We start from the raw sequence: 20,937 nt of genomic DNA, 5'->3' as shown, positions 1-20,937 counted from the left end.
CTTGAGTAGTCGGCAGTCCAAGTATGTAGCGCAACAGAGTGTCTAATTTATATATTTTATGATATTAGAATTCTCATAAATATAGTATTTTGTTTTGTTTAAACACGAAAAATATTCCGAAAGTGCTGTCTGTGCACGAGAACGACTCGAATTTCAAAGTCAACAAGTTTTGGAACCTGAACGGAGAATCGTTTTCATTATTCGTACGCCGGCTAAATGGGGTGAGGTGGCGGCGTTTGATTCGCTTATTCTTGATCGAGTTTTTGTTTTTATTTTTCCACGGCGCGAGTCGCCGTCTCTCCTGTGTGTGTGCCCCCTTTGCCCAGCCTTTGGGGTCGCCCCCCTCTCTCTCCGCTCCACTTTACATGCACCTGTGGGCACTCCGTCGCTCGTTTAATTAATAAGTTCATCAACGCAGTCTCTCGCAGAGGCCCCCGAACGCTCGACACGAGCGCGCGCCAATGCAACTCGAGTTCAACAACAACAACAACATTTTTTTTAATAACCTCAAACGCAAACAACATTTTGGAGAAAAAAAATGTAAACATTCCCTCCCCGTGAAGGGACATCTCATTACATTGCATAGTGTTCGTTATATACAAATATAGTTTGTCGTTTGTTTTCACCTGTCGTTGGTATTCGGCTTCGTGTCGTGCGAACGTATTTTCTTCTTTTTCATCATCATTATTATTGTTTTGTTGTTTCAAGTCCTTTTGCGTGGACGCGATTCCTTGCAAAGGGTTTATGTTTGCTGTTTGAACATCGTAACACCTCTTTTTATTGCCAGAAAGGGTAAAACCTATTCTTATTCTTAAAATCTGGCAAGAAAGGACCCATGTTGTCTTTTCTCTCGCAAGCTCTTTAACTTTTGTGTGTGTGTGTTGTAAATAGACGAAAACTATCCTCCGTATCTTCTGCACAACCTCGTACGGCTGCATCACCTCCGCGTTAATTTATTGCCGAGCATAAACTTTTTTAATTACGTCTAAACCCCCCCCCAACCCCCCCCCCCCATAATTATTAATAATAATTGATCGATGCTATTTGATGTAATTGTCGTGCAAGCGTTTTAGTGCTGTTTATTGGTGACGTCATTTCGTGTGTTTTTTTTTTTGAAGATCGATACTAGGAACATACTTGAAGTGTAGTTGGCCGTCGCGACTGAGGTTTTCACGCCGAGGGTTAGATTCACGCTTTTGCACAATTGTTAAGTGTGGCTGTGACACTCAGGTTGAAAGCTTGCGTGTGCGTGTGTGTGTGCGTGTATTGACAAAGATAAAGACCCCCCCACACATATAACCTTCACACACTCTAGGGGCAAGTGCTGCTGTTAGTCAGCACCTAATGAAGGCCGGAACGGCACACGACGGGGTGGGTGGCCAGAACCACGCGCGGCCTCCTGTGTCTCCCTCGTGGCATTGTTTACACGCCGCGCCGAGTACTCTGTTAAGGCTGAGTCGACCTAGGAGGGGGGGCAGTGTGGGGATCGGTGGCGCAGCGATTATCGCGCTGCGCCGTGAACCCGGAAACCCGAGTTGAATTCCCACTCATGACGGACAACACTGGCTAATGTTTGAACCGATCCTGCGCCTCCCCTAGATTGTCTCGGCCTGAAATGAGTGCCTGGTGTGTGGTGTGTAAACATCGCCACTGGGGGAGACAAAGGAGGCCGCGCGTGGTTGTGGCCATCCACCCCCTCGTGTCCCGTTCCGGCCTTCATAGGCTCTCGCTCACAACACTTGCCCCAACAGTCTGTTAAAGGCTATATGGGAGGTCTTTGTATGTTGTGGGTAGCGGTGGCGCGCTGCGCTAAGAACCTGGCGACCCGAGTTCGATTCCCGCTCACGGCAACCAACACCCAGCGACGATTATCTGCTGAACCGGTCCTGGGCTTCCCCTAAGTTGACTCGGCCCCAAATTAGTAGCTGGTGCGGTGTGTAAACGTCGCCACGAGGGAGACAAAGGCGGTCGGGCGTGGTTTTGGCCACACTGACCCCCGCTCGTGTGCCGTGCCGGCCTTCATAGGTGCTGCTCGCTCACAGCACTTTCCGCAACAAGTCTGTTAAGGCTATACGAGGAGGGAGGGATCTTGTGTGTGTGTGTGTGTGGGACAGTGAGGTTTGATGTAATGAAGTTAACAAGAGGTGTGTAATTTAAAGGAAAACTTTTTGCTGGGATTAAAGGCAGTAACATCATTTTTTTTGTAATTTGTAGACAGAATATTAACAACGCGTTGTAAGTAAAAAAAAACAAAAAAAGTATGTAAATCGTTTAAATCGAGGTTACAATGCGCATGTATTGGCGGTAGTTTGTATGGTTTTTTTTGTAAGTGTAATGATATCGTCCGCTCAAATAAAATCCCCATGTGTAGCTGCCACGAGGTGGAATTCTCGATTCCTCATTATTATATATTGTTTTATATACATATATGTCTTTTTTTTCAATAACCACAACGAAAGGTTGCGGAGCTGCAAATACATTCACGGTGTTTGTTTGTTTGGTTTGTTGCCGTTGTGTTTTTCCTTCCGTACAACGAACGCTGTGAACGAGAGGGACGTGGTGTTAGAACGACGTTAGTGCACAAAGTCGTCAACGTGCACAGCGACGGTGAACCGCTGCTGTTGCTTGCTGCGACAGGGGGTTTGGTCACTCGCGCGCGCGAACAGCAACACACACACACACACCGACTAAATGTCCCCCCGCGTAGCCTTTAACAGACTGTTGGGGGTGTCAGTGCTGTTAAGCGAACACATTTACAAAGCCAGCACGATGGGGGGGGGGGGGGGGGTTGCCAGCAGCACGCCCGGCAGCCTTTGTCTCCCCGGTGCTGATGTTTTTGACACCCTCACGCCACACTCGCAAAACGCACGCCCACCCCCGAGCGCACGTAATTCATAAATACGCCGAGGACACATCATGCAAGCACATGCACGTGGCTTTTCATCATGTCGCGGCGCGGTAGACGTTGTTATGAGTGTATTATGACGCGCGCGCGCACACACACGCTGACACACACACGCTGACACACACACACTGTCACACACGCTGACACACGCACGCATCTGCAGACGTCTGCAGTGCATTATGTCCCTCCGTCAATCAAACTGGAGGCCGATTCCCTGCACGAGTTGCACGTGTGCAGCGCGCATTCACGTCGTATGTGTTTCCCATCGCTATTAATTACTGGTAACGACGTTATATAAACGCATTTGTCAATAACACCGATTTAAAAATGTATATAATAATAATAATAGGCGACGTTTCGCGTAACGCCCCTGCTTAGTAGTATTGCGATTACATTATCAATAAACAATGTATGGTAAATAAAAACGACTGCTACGACCAACAGCACATGGTGGTGGTGGTGGTCGGGGGGGGGGGGGGCCTTGATCCAGCAGTGGATTGGCAGAGGGTTGCTTGGAGCAGCAATGTCATTGCTCAGTAGTTGAGCCTAGACTCTTTAAGTCATCCGGCCCCCCTCTCTGCACAGGGGGGGCGGGGGGGGGTGATGAAGTCGAGGTGTGAGGCCGGGTGGCGCCGTCGTAGGGGATGCGAAGCGCGCTCCGAGGTCACCCGGGTGGGGGTCTCGGACATGAGCGGCAGCGCGTGTACACAGCGCGTGTACACAGCGCGTGTACACAGCGCGTGTACACAGCGCGTGTACACAGCGCGTGTACACAGCGCGTGTATACAACACAACAGTGCAGTACACAACGCATGCGTGCATCACACGTGTTCGCACAACGCGCGTTCGGCGCACGCGCGCGCCCACCAGCGCGTGCACATCACGTGTACACACAACACACACACAACACAACACGCGTTTACATTACGTGTACACAACACAACACGCGTTTACATTACGTGTACACAACACACCACGCGTTTACATTACGTGTACACAATACACACACACAACACACACACAACACACAAAACACACACCACGCGTTTACATCACGTGTACACAACACACCACGCGTTTACATCACGTGTACACACAACACACACCACGCGTGCACATCACGTGTACACACAACACGCCTTAACATCACGTGTACACAACACACACAACACGCCTTAACATCACGTGTACACAACACACAACACGCCTTAACATAACGTGTACACAACACACCACGCGTTTACATCACGTGTACACACAACACACAACACGCGTTTACATCACGTGTACACAACACACACACACCACGCGTTTACATCACGTGTACACAACACACACACCACGCGTTTACATCACGTGTACACAACACACACACCACGCGTTTACATCACGTGTACACAACACACACACACCACGCGTTTACATCACGTGTACACACACACCACGCGTTTACATCACGTGTATACAACGCGAGAATTTAATACACGCACAAGAATGCATATAAAGCGCGCTTAGAAAACGCGCGTACACAACACACACAAAGCGTGTACACAGCACAGGCAAAACGCGTACACAACAACACTAGTAATGAACACGTGTGCAGAGCACGCTCGTATACACAGCACGCTATGCAACGCACGCTCGCGTACAACATGTACACATAACCGACCCGCATACACAAGCACACGGACACAACACACCTGCACGACATTCCGTGCACATCTCCCAAGTACCGCAACACGCTTGTGTACACCAGGCGTCCAAGCCACCCGCACACTTGGTGTACACGACGCGCACGCGTAACACAATCGCGTACACGGCACACGCATGGTGCGCACACGCGTACACAAAACGCACACGCTTACACAGCTCGCTCGTACACAACACGCGTTCAAAGCGCACACGCATACACAGCACACGTACACAAGCACACCAGTGTACACGCGACACACGGAGTTGGCCAAATACACGGCAATGCAAAAAAAAAATTATCCTGAAAAAAGCAGTCGTGTTTCAAAGTGGTTATTTATTATATCTATATAAATTTACTAAAGGGCATTATGAATAACAATTAGAACGCACTCACGTACATGGCACAACACTGGTACACAGCATACGTTTTAACACAACACACTCGTACGCGAAGGGCGTATACAGAACACGCTTTGTGAAACTGCGCGCACACACACTCATCATAGTAGGTACACACAATACACAACACTGCATATTCGTACAATGTACACACCCATTTATCCGACACGTTGCGTACACAATATTGTACACACTACACAGCACGTGTTACAGGGGGTACGCGACACGACCGCGTAGTACACAGCGCATGTGTGCACAGCACATGTGTACACAGCACGCCGCCGTCTTACAGAGCCAACACCCTCGTACACAACGCACGTACGTACAGAACACGTGCGCACACGGCATAGAGCCGCCTTGCACGGCGACACGCACCACACGCGCGTCTTGCACCCCAAGTAACACGTGGACACGCTTCACGAAGCGTGCTGCGGACACGGGCGCACAAAGCGCGCACGGAACGTACACGGCCGAGTACGCATCGTGTACACAGCATATACAACACACAATAAACCCACGCACACAACACACACACTGCGCATCACGCACCCAGCACGTGTACAACACAATCAGTACGCACAAGAAAAAAATCAAGCAGCCGATCAATACACGCGTACACAACGCGCCCACGTACGTAAACACCTATGCGCACACCGGTACACAATTCAGCCCATGAACACAGCACACATGAACGCAACACGCACATACAAAGTGTGTGTGTGTGTGTATACAGAATACATGTACTCAACACACCCACGTAGACGTCACACGTATAACACGCGCGCGTACACAACACGTACACAGCGCATGCGCACACCGCGCACACCACACATACACGATACACATGTACACACCCACGTCAACAGCACACGGATACAGCACTCGTGCACACACAAGACACGCGTACAGAGCACACGTGCACAGCAAGCGCACAGACACGCGCACACAACACGTCCTCGGGATATACACAATGCAGCACACAACACTCACGCCACAACATACAAAACACACGTGATCAACAGTCAACGCACACGTGAACGATACACACGCGTACACAACGCGTACACGACACACAAAGTACGCATCACACGCACTGAACCACGCGTGAACACACGGCGTGTGTACACCACACAGGTACATCGCGCGCACCAAACAACGCGTGCACACACAGCACGTAGGCACACAACACACACAAAAGACAAAGATCCCCTTGGTAGTCTTACCGAGGCTGTAGGGGCAAGTGCTGTTAGCTTGCACCTAGGGAGGGCGGTAACGCGCGCGACGAGTGTGTTTGGGCAGCACTACCGCCAGGCCGCCTTTGTCTCCCTAGATACTAATTTGACGCTGAGTCGACCTAGGGGGAGGCCCAGGACCGGTTCAGATGTTCACAGATATACACACACACACACAAGCTCGCCTACGTACTCAACACGGCCCACAGTCGGAGTTGGTGATCGGAACGGTGACCTCACCGGGGCAGATTGGGAACCCCTCGCAAGTTAGTACTACCAACACCACCACCATCATCATCATAATCAACAATCATCGCCACCACTGTCATAATCACTATCACCACCATCGTCACCAACACCACCATCAACACCACCACCAAGAATCACCATCATCAACAACCATCGTCACCACCACCATCATCAATAATCATCACCACCATCATCATCAACAACCATCAATCACCATCGTCACCATCGTCAACAACCATCATAATCACCATCACCACCATCACCACCATCGTTACCACCATCATAATCACCACCACCAACCATCGTCACCACCACCATCGTCACCACCATCGTCACCACCATCATAATCACCACCACCAACCATCGTCGTCACCACCATCATAACCACCACCGTCACCACCGTTACCACCACCATCATAATCACCACCATAATAACGACCATCATCATCCTCGTGGTGGTGGTGGAGGGGTGACCCTCACGACCGTGTCACGCATTGCGTGCTGTGCTTACCCGTGTTGTGTCATGCACGTGACCGAGTGACCTATCGGAATTGCCGCATTGATACAGAGCTCGGGGGCACGCATTGCATCGGAGGCGAACGCACACTTTTATTTGTGCACGCGTGTGGATTCTCAAAGGTTCGCGTGCTTGAAGATTTTCAAAGTACACGGGCATTTCGAATTCCCAAAAGTGCACACGTACATGTGGATTCTCAAAAGTGCACACGTACATGTGAATTCTCAAAAGTACACGTGCATGCAATGCACAATCTTGCCAAAACGTGTACACAAACACACACGAGACGTAAGCATCACATGTACATCACGCACAAACACACACACACATACTGTATATTGTGTGTGTAATTGTATATCAACTCGGGCACACATGTGCACTTTAACATGCACACGTACATCTAAACAAATGCATTTATACGTGCGACGTCGCGCAAAGTTACACGCACGATACGCGTTCACACATGCCAGTGCACGCGTAGATTTTAGCGTTACGTTCACGTTATATGTATACACACGTACATCGATATGTGTACGATAATTAAAAAAACACACTGACATACGCAGATATTTACATGAACATTTATACAAACACCGCGTACACATGCATGAATACCCACGTGCATTCATACACGCGCGTTCGTACGTGCACACATATAAAGACCTGTAAACATTCACACAAATACAAAGATCTCCCGCATAGCCTTACAGACTGTTGGGGCAAGTTCTGCTAGCGATATATATATATGCGCGCACGCGTACATTCAAACGTGTGCATGTCTGAATTTACGCACACACGTCCAGTATATAAGTGCATGTACACACACGTCGACGTGTATAGATTTCGAAAACATATGCAAGCATTTACAAAAAAAAAAGTCTTAACTAGAGTTAGCCAGCGTGGTGAAGTATGGTCAAACAGCGGTGGCGATCGACATGGCGTGGACAGCCCTTCATCCAGCAGTGTAAATTATTATTTATTTAAATACACAAACCTATATATTCACGTAAACTCATGTGTGCGTGCACAATTACCCCGTGTATAGTTTCACACGTGCACGCCGAGTACATTCCCACGTGATATATTCACACAAATAAAGTATACGTACATGTGTACACAATATGCATGTATTAAAGTACATCCACGTGTACACACAACTACGTAGATTTACACAATACAGTACATATGCATTTACACGTACACACACACGCACATAAATGTAATAATACACACAAGGCAAAGATCCCCCCCTATACAGCCGTAAGTGTTGTTAGCGAGCACCTATGAAGGCCGCTTCCATACGCATATACGAAGTTAAAGGCACAAACAATATCTATTCACACGTACGGCGTACGCGTTTACACACATTTCATAGACTCCCGTTTCGCCTGGGCAGAGACAATTGAGGCAAGTGCTGTCAGCGAGCACCTATGAAGGCCGGCACAGCACACGATGAGGTGGGCTGGGTGGGTGTGCCAACACCACGCCCGGCCGCATTTGTCCACTTAGTAGCAACGTTAACACATCGCAACAGGTACTCATCACGTGAGGCTGAGTCGACCTAGGGGAGGCCCAGGCACTGTTTCAGACAACCGTGAGCGGGGAATCGAACTCGGTTGGGCCCGACTTCACAGCACAGCGCCGTAACAACGACCCCCCCCACCCCGTGTAGCCTTAGCAGACTGTTGGGGCACGTGCTGTTAGCGAGTAGCACCTATGAAGGCCACTTACGCACGCACACGCACGCACACACACGTGTACACAGTGGACGCTTTTGGGTGATATTGGCGGACACGGCTGATGCGTCCACACCGCGGCGCCTCGATGCGCGGCTGTTCGGCGCCTAATGGGGGGCGGGCGGGCGGCTTAATTGTTAACGGAGCATGCGGGGATTTTAAACGGCGCGATTCGATTGGTGTGATTACTTGGCCGGCCGTGCGAGCTCCTTATCCCTCTCGCCCTCTCCCCCGAGCACCCACCGGTGTTGAAACCGCAAGAATCAACGGAGGCGGTGAGTCGGCCGCGACGGACGACTTTTAAAACTGAGAAGTCGGCCGCACGAAATGTGGGGGGGGGGGGGTTCTGCAAACGAGAATCGAGGTCCGCACAAAGAGGTTGGGAAAGCGGGGGAGGTCGAGACCCCCCCCCCCCGCCCTGGTCGGTGCGCGCGATGGACGAGCCGTGATGCTGATGTCTTCGTCGTCTTCGTCGTCGTCTTCGTCTGCGTCTTCGTCTTCACCGCCGCCGTCTCACGGGGAACTGCAGGCACCCCGCGCTGCTGCTGCTGCCGCCCCGTGATGCTCCACGCAGAGCCCCCCCCACCACCACCACCCCTACCATCACCACCATCACCACCACCACGGCCACCGCTCCCTTCCGTCGCGGTGGAAGATTCGGGAGAAACAAAAAAATATCTCGCGACAGCGCAGAAACGCGGCCACCACTCCACCACTACCACCGGGGGGTGGGGGGGTGCGTTTTCCCCGTAGCGCAGGCTGATCCTGATATAGAGCGTGGCCCCGTGGGGGCAGCCGTGCGGATCTGCGTGCACTCGGCAGCTTCCACGGGGGGCGGGGGGGTGAGACGCGAGGTTTGCGTCGTTACCGCTGCTAGGACGCGACCAGAGTAGCGCGCCCGGAGCGGCGGGGGGGGGGGGGGGTTGTTGAATTGTTCCGAGATGGAGGCTAAACAAGAAATGTTCCCACATTGCTTTAATGAACTCGCAGCGCCGTCCCGTAATTTACCTTCCCATTGATTGTGCAGCAGCAGTGCAATCCAATTTGATATGGCCCCACATCACATGCTCTAGGGTAGTAGTGTGGTTGGTGAATATGATGATGATGATAACGTCACCTATACGTAAGTATTGAACAAAGCTTACAGCTGTGTTTTTTAAATAAATACAGTACACATGTATGTAACGCGCGTTGTATGCAATTGTAAAATAAACGTTAGCACTGTAGTTCCTGACAATGCCGCCTAACAAACGCAACATTTGCCCGGTCGCGTAGCCGCGTCGCGGTGTGGACAGAAGATAGCCCCCCCCCACTCCCCACCCACTCACGGGCCCCCCATTTTCAGAGAAACAGAAAACCAAGAGGCTCGAGGCATGTCGCCCAACACTTCGCCCAAACGACGCTCTCACGCATCTCCCGTCTCCTACGAGCGTCCACAAAGACACATGTTTGTGTGTGTATACATATACACACACATAGATATATAATCGTTAAAAAACCGCACCGTACACAATCGGTGTTAACGCACGGGCACCGATGAAGGCCCTCGGCTCCGTCCGTGCCCCCCCCCCGCACGAGTGTTCGGCTCCCCGGAGTCGACAACGAACGGGGCTCGCCTCACCCATTGCAGCAGCAGCAGCAGCAATCTCTTTACTCTGTCGGTCCGCGGTTCTACAACAACAACAACAAATAAAAAAAAAATCAGCGGTAACGCCTGGATGCGTCCCCGCTTAACGCCGCAACTACGAACTGCCGCTGCTGCTCCCCGCTACGGGACAAGCTCCCGTCTCTCTCTCTCTCGCTGCTTCTTCTTCTGTGTTTTTCTACACCGCTCTCGGTATTTTGACTGCGACGAGACGCGCCTTTTGATTGATCGCCCCATGCACGTTGAGCGCACGCGCGCGCGCTTGCATCCATCCATCATCGCGCCGGAATCGCCCGTAATATTTTACATAATAATATTTTTTATTTTGTTTCTAGATTTACGTGCGGTTGCCAACGCGCTGTGAGTCAACAGGCGGAGGGAGAGAGAGAGAGAAAGAGAGAGAGGCGGGGGAGGAGGAGGAGCGAGGGATCACACGGACAGATCTTGTTGTCGATGCTGTTTACCCGGTTGGAGCGGGGTGTGCTTGTGGGGGGGGTCGCGGGAGTGGTGGTGGTGGGGGCGGTGGTGGTGTTGTTGGTGGTGGTGGGGGTGGTGGTGGTGGTGGTGGGGGTGATGGGTGCTCTGCTGGCCTCGGCTAGACGTCTGCGGGTTAATGAGTTTATGACGCGGCCGTTTCGAAGGCCCGCGCAGAGGCCAGACAAAAAGTCAGTAAAAGCCCAGAGCTCGGCGCTCTGCTTGGCACGCCGGGGAAGTGAGGCAATAGGGTTTTATGGCCGGCAATGCCAGGGCCTGCAATCTCGCGCTTTGTTTGAGGGATCTGATGCGAGACCGTCCTTCCTCTGTCCCTGCAGGCCACTCACCGCGGTGGAGTGGGGGGGGTGCCATGGGGATGGGATTGGGAGGAGGTGGAGGCGTGAGGGGTGGGGGGGGTAATTGTGGGGTGGCTGGATAGGGGCGGGGGGCTTGGGGGGGGTGGGACGCGCCAGGAGGGAGTGAGGGAGCGAGCGAGGGAGGGAGGGAGGGATGGGGAGGAGTGAGCGCGCTGCCCGTTGAGAGCTCAGCCGGGAGTTGCGGTCCGCGGCCGCCAGGTGGCGCCATCGCATCGCGCAAGCGGCCTCTTCCCTCGGACGGGCGCACCGCCAATTGGCAGCACAGCCAAAGAAGAGCTCCATTTTGATTCCCCGAAATGGGCGACAGCTCACGGGGGGGAAGGCGGGGGAGCCATAGCGTCCCCCCCCCCAAAACCCTCTTGAACTTTTGCAGCCTCCCCGCGCTGAGCGCACGCAACTTTGTGACCTCTTTCGTCCTCCCCCCCCGACCCCAGACGGCCACCGCAGGCCATAGTTGAGGAGGTGGGTCACTGTGTGCGGGCAGCAGGCACAGGTAGGCGGAGAGGGGTGGTGGTCCCTCCCCGATGCTGCTGCGGGAAAGTTTCGTGCATCCGCGGGGCCCGAGAAGGCAGAGGTCGAGAGGCATCGAGAGGCGGTCCAAGCGCGAGGGGCCGAGAGAGTCCTGGCTGCCCCCCCCCCCCCCCCTTTAGGCAGGGGCGGCCTCTCCCCCCCCCCCCCCTGGTCCACACGGCTCCCCCCTCACCCCCCCCTCCCCACCGCCCACAGTCGCTGCTGCTCACGTGGTGCACCACTCGCACGAACCGTGCAGAGTTCATCTTTCCCGATCTGCGCAAGTACGACACGTGACTGCGGTGTCAACTTGCACGTGGCACCCGAACAGTTTGCAAGATGTCGCGGGCGCGCGCACGAACTCCGCCTGGTTCCAGTGAAAGGCGTTCGCGCTGTTCGAGTCGCTGCAAAAGCTTCCCCCCTCCCTCCCTCCCCCCTCCCCATACGTGCGGTGCAGGTAAAGGTGAAGGCAGTGGCCAGGTGACAGGTGCGTGTTGTCGTGTTGTAGCCCGGCTGCAGGTGAGGTCACGCGCCGCGGAGGATGCGGCTCGGGGCCTCGACTGTGTGCGGGTAGAGAGGCTGGGGGGGGGGGACACTCCACGAGCCCGTACACGTGAACCTGTACAGGCCCTGTGAACCTGTACATGCCCTGTGAACCTGTACACGATCTGTGAACCACTACATGATCTGTGAATCACTACATGATTTGTGACCCTGTGTGCCCTATGAACACGTACTTGCTGTATTAATCTGTACGCGACCTATGAACGCGATGCACGAGCGATCGAGAGCTGTCGCGACTCCCCGAATTTTTTTTTATTTAAACAAATAAAAGACCGCCCAGCAGTATTCATTTTCGAACTCCTGACATTGTAGAACCGGTGGAAGTTTTTATTACGACTTTGTAACAACGACAACAACAGCAACAAACAAAATGCCCATCGCGGTTTAAATTACATTTTTTACACGCGGCGAGAGAGAGGGGATATTTGGTGCCTGCGGCGATGAGAAACACGAAGAGGAGGTGGGGGCGGCTACCTCCCTTCTACTCCCCCCACACCACGCAACACTCACAACACCGGGGCGGATAAAGCTCCTGCGTTCATTTCACCGCGGATTAAACGAATCGACGCACGTAAGGCAACAGGCCACAGGAACGAGGAGCTGTGGGGGGGGGGGGGGGTGCACGGACACAGCTCACGGGAGGAAAGATGATTCTGTTAAAACGCAAGAGCCGCATCGATGTTTTGAGCACTACCGGTTATTTAGCGACTAATTATGGGATTGATATTCGTTCGTGGAGGGCCCGGTGGCTTTTAAGTACGGAACGGAAGTGAGTTTTGTTGTTGGTGTCACGACACCGTTCGTGATGTTGTTAAATTCGTTTTTTGGACCACCGTTCATTCGGTTTTTATCGCGGCTTCTGTGCGAATTTACTAAACATCGCGAATGCCGTGGCCACACAGGTAAAGCGATTGGAGAGTTCACGAGTACGCTTTGTATCAGACAGTACGCTGTGTACATTCTCATACACATATATATATACACACACATTGAATAACAATAACCTTAGCGCCCCATAGTCTGATTTAAAAAAAAGTTAGGTGTTTTAAAATAAATACTTTTATAAGCACGATTGCTGAAATGTGTTTTATATGTAACATAAAAAAAATACTGCACCTTGAATTGGAACTAAATAGTTAAAGTCACAAATATTGAACGGAATTCGATGTAGTATTTTTAGTTTTTTTACGTGTTCAGCATCGTTCCTCGTCATATATTTAAAATGTAATTGACGGGTAAATACACTGATTTAGTCTTTATATATTGATTTATATATATAAACAAATAGTTCATGTTCAACAACATACCTGTTCGTGGAGTTCACGCGCAGGTCGCGAATATTAATCTGTACAATCTCGACTCGCTCCACCGCCATCAGCAGCAGCAGCATCAGCTAAGAGCGCGTCAGTGCCAACTCACGGGTAATCAAATCACCGCAGGGGCGTACACGTGGCTAGGTATTGTGGAGTGTAACACGCGCCCGTTTCACACAAGCTACACAAAATAAAGCAAACACTGTATCAAGACGACCGCTTGTGTTGCGATCGAAACGTCGATATTTGTAATTTTTGTCTGGCTTTACCGAAAGACCCAAAGAATACTGTATGCAGTATTACATACATATATGTTTATAAACAAACTGCTAACGTCGTGTTGTTCTGTTCTTGTTGTTCTGTTGTTGTTGTTGTTGTTGTCTTGGAGCCGCGCGCGTCCCGCACGCGCTCTCTGGCTGTGCGCGGTGCCTCTCGACTCGGCTGCCCCTACCCTGGGCACTCGGCACACGCGACGCGAGAGGGTGGAGTGAGTGGGGACTGAGACGCTGAGTGGTGGTGGTGGTGGTGGTGTGGTGGTGGGGGGGTGAGGGGCACGAGACCGAGTTGCCCGTACAGAGTGGACAAACGGATTGTGAAGAGGGGAGGGGACTTCGTGTTGACCACAACAACAACAGCAACAACAACAAACAAAACCGGCTCTCGGCAAAGCGCGGCGCGCCAGCGTGTCCCATTGCTAGGCTCTCACTGTGACCTACTCTAACCTTACTATTATTACAGGCATTTTCAATTACTAAATTTGTTTTATTTTATTTTTGCAATCCCAAGATGTGTTTGGTAGCTCTGGACCTGTTGGCAGTGGAGTTATTGTTATCGCTTACAGAGCGGCCCAACTCTGCAAAGCGCTCGCAGGGAAGGTGGATAGTTTTCCGTCGTGGCCGCCTTCAACGACAACAACAACAGCAGCAACAACAACAACAACGCCGCGTGTCTAATCGCATAGTTTCGCGTGAACAAATCTCACAGTAAAAAAAAATATAAAATGAAGAAAATCACTTTCACATCGATTTGCTGAAATTTTAACTGCCATTAATAGAAGCCATCAAAATGCGACAGCCACCAACCGATTAATTTGATTTCCGCGTGCTTGCTTGCAATGATTGCGTGGCGAGGACTTCGCGGCGGAGACCTCTCTGTGCCCGCGGACACCACGGCATGCCACGGGCAACTTGTGACTCACCGCACGGACCACGAGGCGCGAGTGGCCGGAGTTGTCGTCACTTTTTACGCGTTCCGGGGACGACGAGATCCGCGGGCGCAGGACACAAAAAAGCTGACCCCCCCCTAATGTGTTGTCTTTGCACGCCGAGATTTGCGGAGTACCGTGTAGATCCCGAGGACTCCCCGAGCTCGAAGACTCCCCCCCGCCCGCCGCCTCCTTATTCCCTAGACCTGGTTACAAATTAATCCGGCGAGGGGCCCGGGGAACATTTGTGCACGGAAATGATGGGAAATGCATTCACGGCCATGATTTCCATTAGTGTGCGCCGCCGCAAGCCGACATTTTTGCATGACTGCGTTCGAAAATTTACGCCAGCTTATGATTTTTTTTTCTTCATAACGTGAAACAGAAAACAGAGAGGGAGGAAAATAAAAGGAAGAAGGAAAAAAACTCCGCAAAAAATTTCGACAGATTTGGTTCGCGACTTGCATTGCGCGTGCGTTTCCGCCATGTCGGTAATTCTAACGACAACAAAGACAAAGACCCCCCCCCCCCCAGCATAGCCTGTAGGGGCAAGTGCTGTTAGCGAGCACCTATGAAGACCGGCACCGGGACACGAGCGGGGGTTTGGCTGGCGAGCACCACGCGCGACCGTCTTTTTGTCTCCACAGTGGCGATGTTTGCACGCGGCACCGGCTACTCATTGAGTCGACATCGGGGAGGCCCAGGACCGGTTCGGACAAATCGTCACAGCACGCTTTATTTGGGTGGCCGTGAGCGTGAATCGAACTCGGGTGGCGCGAAGCACCCCCGCTGCCGCTCACCACGTTCATCGAGATGAACACAGGACACGACGCACACGAGCACACACAACACACACGTTGGTACGCGGAGCGTCTCGAAGTTTGGGCGATTGGGAGAATGTGCAAAGTGCGCTCAACTGGTTCTGCTCGCGTTCGCTTCGTCATCCTCGCACCGTGATAGCGAGGCCCCGACTCTCACTCACAGATGATAGCTTCAAAATCGATTGTTGTTGTTGCCGTCGTTACAAAAGAAAAACACGACACACACACAGTTGCGCAAAAAAAATGCACGCTCAAATATGCATACGAACATACGAACACAGGCATGTATACTGCAAGTCAGTATAGACATATATTAAACACGTGCACACACATTTGTGCGAAGGTGAATGAACAACGTACTTGTAATGGCATACGTACGTGCGTTCTACGTACGTACGTACGTACATACAAGCATACCTACGAATGTATACGGACGTGCATGGACGCATTCATACATTCTTACATTCTTCTTCGTCCAACACCAAACTGTGGGCGTGCCACGGCAGTTGTCAAAAGCGGACAAAGTTGACGAATATTTTCGCTGAACCAGGGGAAGGAAGAGGAAGTAGAAGCAGCAGCAGAACAACAACAACAACAACAACAAAAGTCATCGACTGGACCCGACATCACTTTCGAGCTACGTCCGCACTTGTGCGCGCTCGGACGCGTACGTCAAGTGACTTCAACGTGCTTTATATTTTAATCCATAATTTTAAATCATCATCTGTTTGGTAAACCGCCCATTTTTGGAGGAAAATTCGTCATACAAGGGGAAGGCGTGGAGGGTCGTTTCAGAAACCGCCATCGATTCCTGTTATTCACGGACACACACAACAAAATAATAATTTAGGAAATGAAGGGAAAACAACAACAACAACAATCTGCTCTTCGTAGTCCAAAAATCGCCACGCGAACGACGCACACGAACACACAAGTGAGAGAGAAAAAAAATCGTTCGAAAAATATTGTTTCGGGGTGAGCCAAATCATCAACTCAATTGCGAGGCATGTGGCAGCCGGGGAGTTGTCGTGAACCCGAGCCGGTGGCGCTTTAATAACGAGAGAGTCGCAACTCTTAATTAGCCATTCCACGGGTCCCGGCCCGACCTTGACATTTGGCTAAGTTCTCTCGACCCGCTCGTGATCACCCTTCAGCGGCATCCTCCTCCTCCTCCCTATTTCCTTCAGCTTTCCCGACAAGGCGCATGGATTCCGATTGTAGTGACGCGGTTCCTTGCGCTTTACAGCCCCACCCGGTGTATCAATGCGCGGCAGCACCCCCCCCCACCTCCTCCTCCCATCCTCCATGCCCTTTCTGCCTGTGCTCTATTCCACAAAAACCCATACACAGGACCGCAAGTCAATTGGCTACCGTTACACCGCGATAAATACAAACTGTCGTAAAAAAAAATTTCTCCGTGAGAGACGCGTCGCGAGCGAACGAGCGAGCGGTTTGAATGTGTCGCCAAACTGAGCTGCGTGGCTGCTCCTGCCGCTGCTGCCGCTGCTGCCGCTACTGCCGCTACTGCTGCTGCTGCTGAGATCGGGGAGTTGGGATTCGCCAGCTCCCGGCGAGAGTGACGAGTGCGAGCAGCTCCCCTCAGCCCTCGCCTCTCTCTCTCTGCCTCCCTCTCGGCCGAGGAGCGCCTCTCTTTCAAGTAGACGTTACAGAGAGGTTATCCTACTCCTCCTCCTGCTCGAACACAAAACAGCCATAAAGCGGTGGGACGGGCTGCCAGCCCAGCCCCTGACGGCGGCCCTCAGCGCCCCACGCTTCCCGCGTCCTCGCTCCCTCGCCATGAGCTCCTATTTTGTCAACTCGCTCTTCTCCAAGTACAAGCCCGGCGATGCCCTCCGTCCCAACTATTACGACTGCCGCTTCGGGCAGGACGTGAGCGGACGCGCCGCCGTCGTCTACGGCGCCGGCGCGGCTCCGGGTTTCCAGCACCTGAACCAAGTACAGGACTTCTACCACGCTGGGGGCGGCGGGGTCGGAGGAGGCGGAGGCGGAGGCGGCGGTGGCGGCGCGGTCGGGGGAGGAGGAGGAGGAGGCGGCGGGGCGCCGGGAGGGCCCCCGTCGGCACTCGCCGGAGCGCCCTTCCAGCAGGGCCCTTGCGCCGTGAGCGCGTGCCACGGAGAGGCGCCCAAATTTTACGGCTACGACTCCTTGCAGAGGGCGGCTGTCTTTACGGCGCAGCAAGAGGGCGGCCTGGTGCAATACCCCGACTACAAATCGTCCGTCGGGAGCGTTGGCGAGGAGACGGAAGCGTCCCATCTGAGCTACACGGCGGCGCAGATGTTCCCTTGGATGAGACCGCAAGGTGAGAACTTGGTGGTGGTGGTTTTGGCTCGCGGAAGCGACCCCGCGAGGCGCGCTCCGCTTATTGACAATGGGCCATTTGTTAGCGCGGGATGAGGAGGAATTGAGTTGCCCGTGCCAACCGTCGTTGGGGGTAATGGTTTTTGGAAATGCCAAATGACGCTATTACTCGACTTCGCGCGGTAATATTAGCACAGCGCTCGCGCGTTCTTCCGTGAGAAGAAGAGGGGGGGGGGGGGCGAGCTTGGGCACGCGAGGCTGCCCCCATGGCATTGCCCCGCGTGTCACTTCCCGTGTGATGTGCTGAGAAGGGCGGGCGGGCGAGCGTGCGGGCGAGGGGGGGGGGTCATCTGAAGCGCAGATATTTACACGCGGCGCGGCGACGCTAAAGCGCGACCTAAACCCCTCGTTAAACCCCCATAATCTGCGCGGGTGAGTAAAGCGTGGCTCTCTCGCAAATCATCACTCGCCGCTGCGCCGAGGCTTACCCCGCCGCCGCTGGCGGCCACAGTGTCTCGCCCCCGGGGCTCCTGTGTATCGCCCCCGGGGCCCAGGGCTCAGTACCTCGTGCCCAGGGAGCCTCAGTGCAGCTGCGCAGCCCGCCCCCCCCCCCCCCCCCCGCCGCCTCCCCGCATCGCTCCGTGCGCGGCACCGAAGCGACCTCGTCACCACCACCGAGGGATCGTTCCCCTCCCCGAGGTTGGGTCGCGAACGCATTCGCACGGCGGTACCGGCATGCCCCCCACCCCCCGCTTGTGCGTCTGAACGTCCCCTGACCCTCGTGCGCCGGGCAGGGGGGGGGGAGCCGTGGCCTGGCGCGGTCAGCTGACCCTTTGGCGGCTTTGCCGAGAGCAGCGCCGCGCCTGGCCCGGCGCACTCTTAAAACTGCGCTCGTTAAGAGCCCGCTAATTTCCTGCCCTCTCCTGTTCAACTCGTAACGTTTGATCCGACGTGGCCACCTGACAAAGCCCGTGCGTGTGACCCCCCCCACTCCTCCTCCCTCCTCTTTCTCCCGCCCCCACGCCGCCGCTCTCCCCACTCCCCCCGCCTCCTCCTACAACCACCTTCCTCCTCCTCCTCCTCCCCGCACCGCGCTCGCCCCTAGGCCCTGGCCGTCGCAGGGGTCGGCAGACCTACTCGCGCTTCCAGACGCTGGAGCTGGAGAAGGAGTTCCTCTTCAACCCGTACCTGACGCGCAAGCGGCGCATCGAGGTGTCGCACGCGCTGGGCCTCACCGAGCGCCAGGTGAAGATCTGGTTCCAGAACCGGCGCATGAAGTGGAAGAAGGAGAACAACAAAGACTCGTTCCCGGCGCCCAAGGAGGCCGGCGAGGAAGGAAGCACAAAGCAGCAGCAGCAGCAGCCGGAGGAGGCAACGGAGCCAGTTGAAAAGGCGGAGGTGGTGGCAGAATGATTCGGGGGGGGGGTCCCCCGGATTCCCCCCCCTCCCCGACCCTTCTCACCTCACCTCCCCCCCCCCCCTCTGGGTGTCCACTAGGGGTCAGACCCGCTCCCCCCCCCCCCCCGATTCGCCCCTCTTATTTGCACCTGAATGAAGACTGATGCTATACAGTGTGTAGCGAGTTTCTGCGGGAATGGCTCTTGAAACGTAGCCCTAAAAACACACACACACACGCAACCCGTGTATAAATGATATATTATGGTGTAACGATGGTTCCTCAGTCGCCCGGTTTGTTTGTATGTTTGTTTGTTTTTGTCTTTCTGTTATCATGAATATCGTTGTGGAAGAGAAAAAAAAATATCGGGAAAACAATTTGTCGATTAAAATTCAATGTTAGTTACGAGTTCGTGTGTGCGCGTGTTGTCGCTGGCATGGCTCCTCGTTATTATGCCCGGAATGTGTTTCTGTGGTGCTGCTGCTGCTGCTGCTGCTCATATCAGTGCGCGTTGACTTTGTTTGAGCGCGGACCGAATATCTTGCTCGCGATGGCCGCGTTCGAAGCAACTTCACTGCGTGCGTAGCAATTCGTCTGTCCGCCAGTATCTCTGCTCGGCCGTGTTGACATCCTGAGCGCCGATGTTAATAAGCCCTCGGGGGCTGTGTCGATGGCGACTTTGCTTCGTTGCCACAGGGCGGCTTGGTCGTACCGCTTCGGCTGTATTGATCAACGGACTCTGGTGCTTGGATAGCGACTTGGATGGGTCGCTATCAACTCCGGCCCCTTGTTGATAGCGGCTCAGCCGTGTCCGTATCTTCTCCGTTCTGTTTGGTAGCGACTTTGCTCTGTTGATGTGGGCCGGGCTGTTGTTGCTTGGCTGTGTCGAGAACGACTCGGCTACGTTGATATCTGCTCGGTGTATGCGCGTGTGTTGATGATATCTTCTCGGTTGTGCTGATAAGCCACTCTGCTGGGTTGATAAGCCACTTCGGCTGCGTTGATAAGCCACTCGGCCGCGTTGATAGCGACTCCCGCTGTGGTGCTGATGCCACTGCCCCTCGTTCGACCTCCACGTGTCGCGTCCCGGGGACTCGGTGTCCGGGTCGGCGTGTGAACGACAGTGAATCGTTCCCACGCGTCCCCCCCCCCCCCATCATCTCATTCCTGCGCCTCCGAGTTTTCTTTGTTGGTCGCGAACAACGAGGGTGACGTCGCGCCTCCTTGATATATTTATTTGAAACGAAATGTGTGTTTCTTTTTTCTTCTGTTTAAAGAAAACACGCCCGCGTACGCGCAAACCCCACGACATCATGACCTGCCTGTAAATGTCCAGTGGTGATATCGTAGTTATTATTGGGTGGTACATAATCGTGACCGAGGGTCGCAAGTGATTTTTCGTTGTACTCTGCTCTTCGTGCGTTATTCTGGAAGGAACAAAAAAAAAAACATTATAACTGTCGTGTGTTAGTTTGGTTAAAACTTTGTAGAAATACTCGGCCGAAGGGTTTTTAACGAATTATTGTTGTATATGAGAGATGTGGGGTTTATTGTGAGTCGCATTAACTGATGTTTAGAACATGT

The 20,937-nt window shown here is 53.3% G+C and overlaps 1 protein-coding gene across 1 annotated transcript; it reads left to right on the top strand.

The window, feature by feature from the left end:
* The first annotated feature begins 17,037 nt into the window (after positions 1-17,037).
* On the top strand, positions 17,038-20,907 carry LOC144940459 (homeobox protein Hox-D8-like). The gene is made up of 2 exons (XM_078866784.1): positions 17,038-17,958; positions 19,063-20,907. The coding sequence occupies exons 1-2, from the start codon at positions 17,436-17,438 to the stop codon at positions 19,368-19,370; spliced, it is 831 nt and encodes a 276-aa protein (XP_078722910.1). The 5' UTR covers positions 17,038-17,435; the 3' UTR covers positions 19,371-20,907.
* The last annotated feature ends 30 nt before the right edge of the window (positions 20,908-20,937 follow it).

This window comes from Lampetra fluviatilis, chromosome 2, assembly GCF_964198595.1.
Source record: "Lampetra fluviatilis chromosome 2, kcLamFluv1.1, whole genome shotgun sequence".
Lineage (NCBI taxonomy): Eukaryota > Metazoa > Chordata > Hyperoartia > Petromyzontiformes > Petromyzontidae > Lampetra > Lampetra fluviatilis.
This window is presented reverse-complemented; position numbering and strand designations above follow the sequence as displayed.

Coding starts and splice junctions, on each gene's coding strand:
- LOC144940459 (XM_078866784.1), top strand. CDS start 17,436: ATGAGCTCCTATTTTGTCAACTCGCTCTTCTCCAAGTACAAGCCCGGC. Junction 17,959..19,062: donor CCCTTGGATGAGACCGCAAG/GTGAGAACTTGG, acceptor GCTCGCCCCTAG/GCCCTGGCCGTCGCAGGGGT.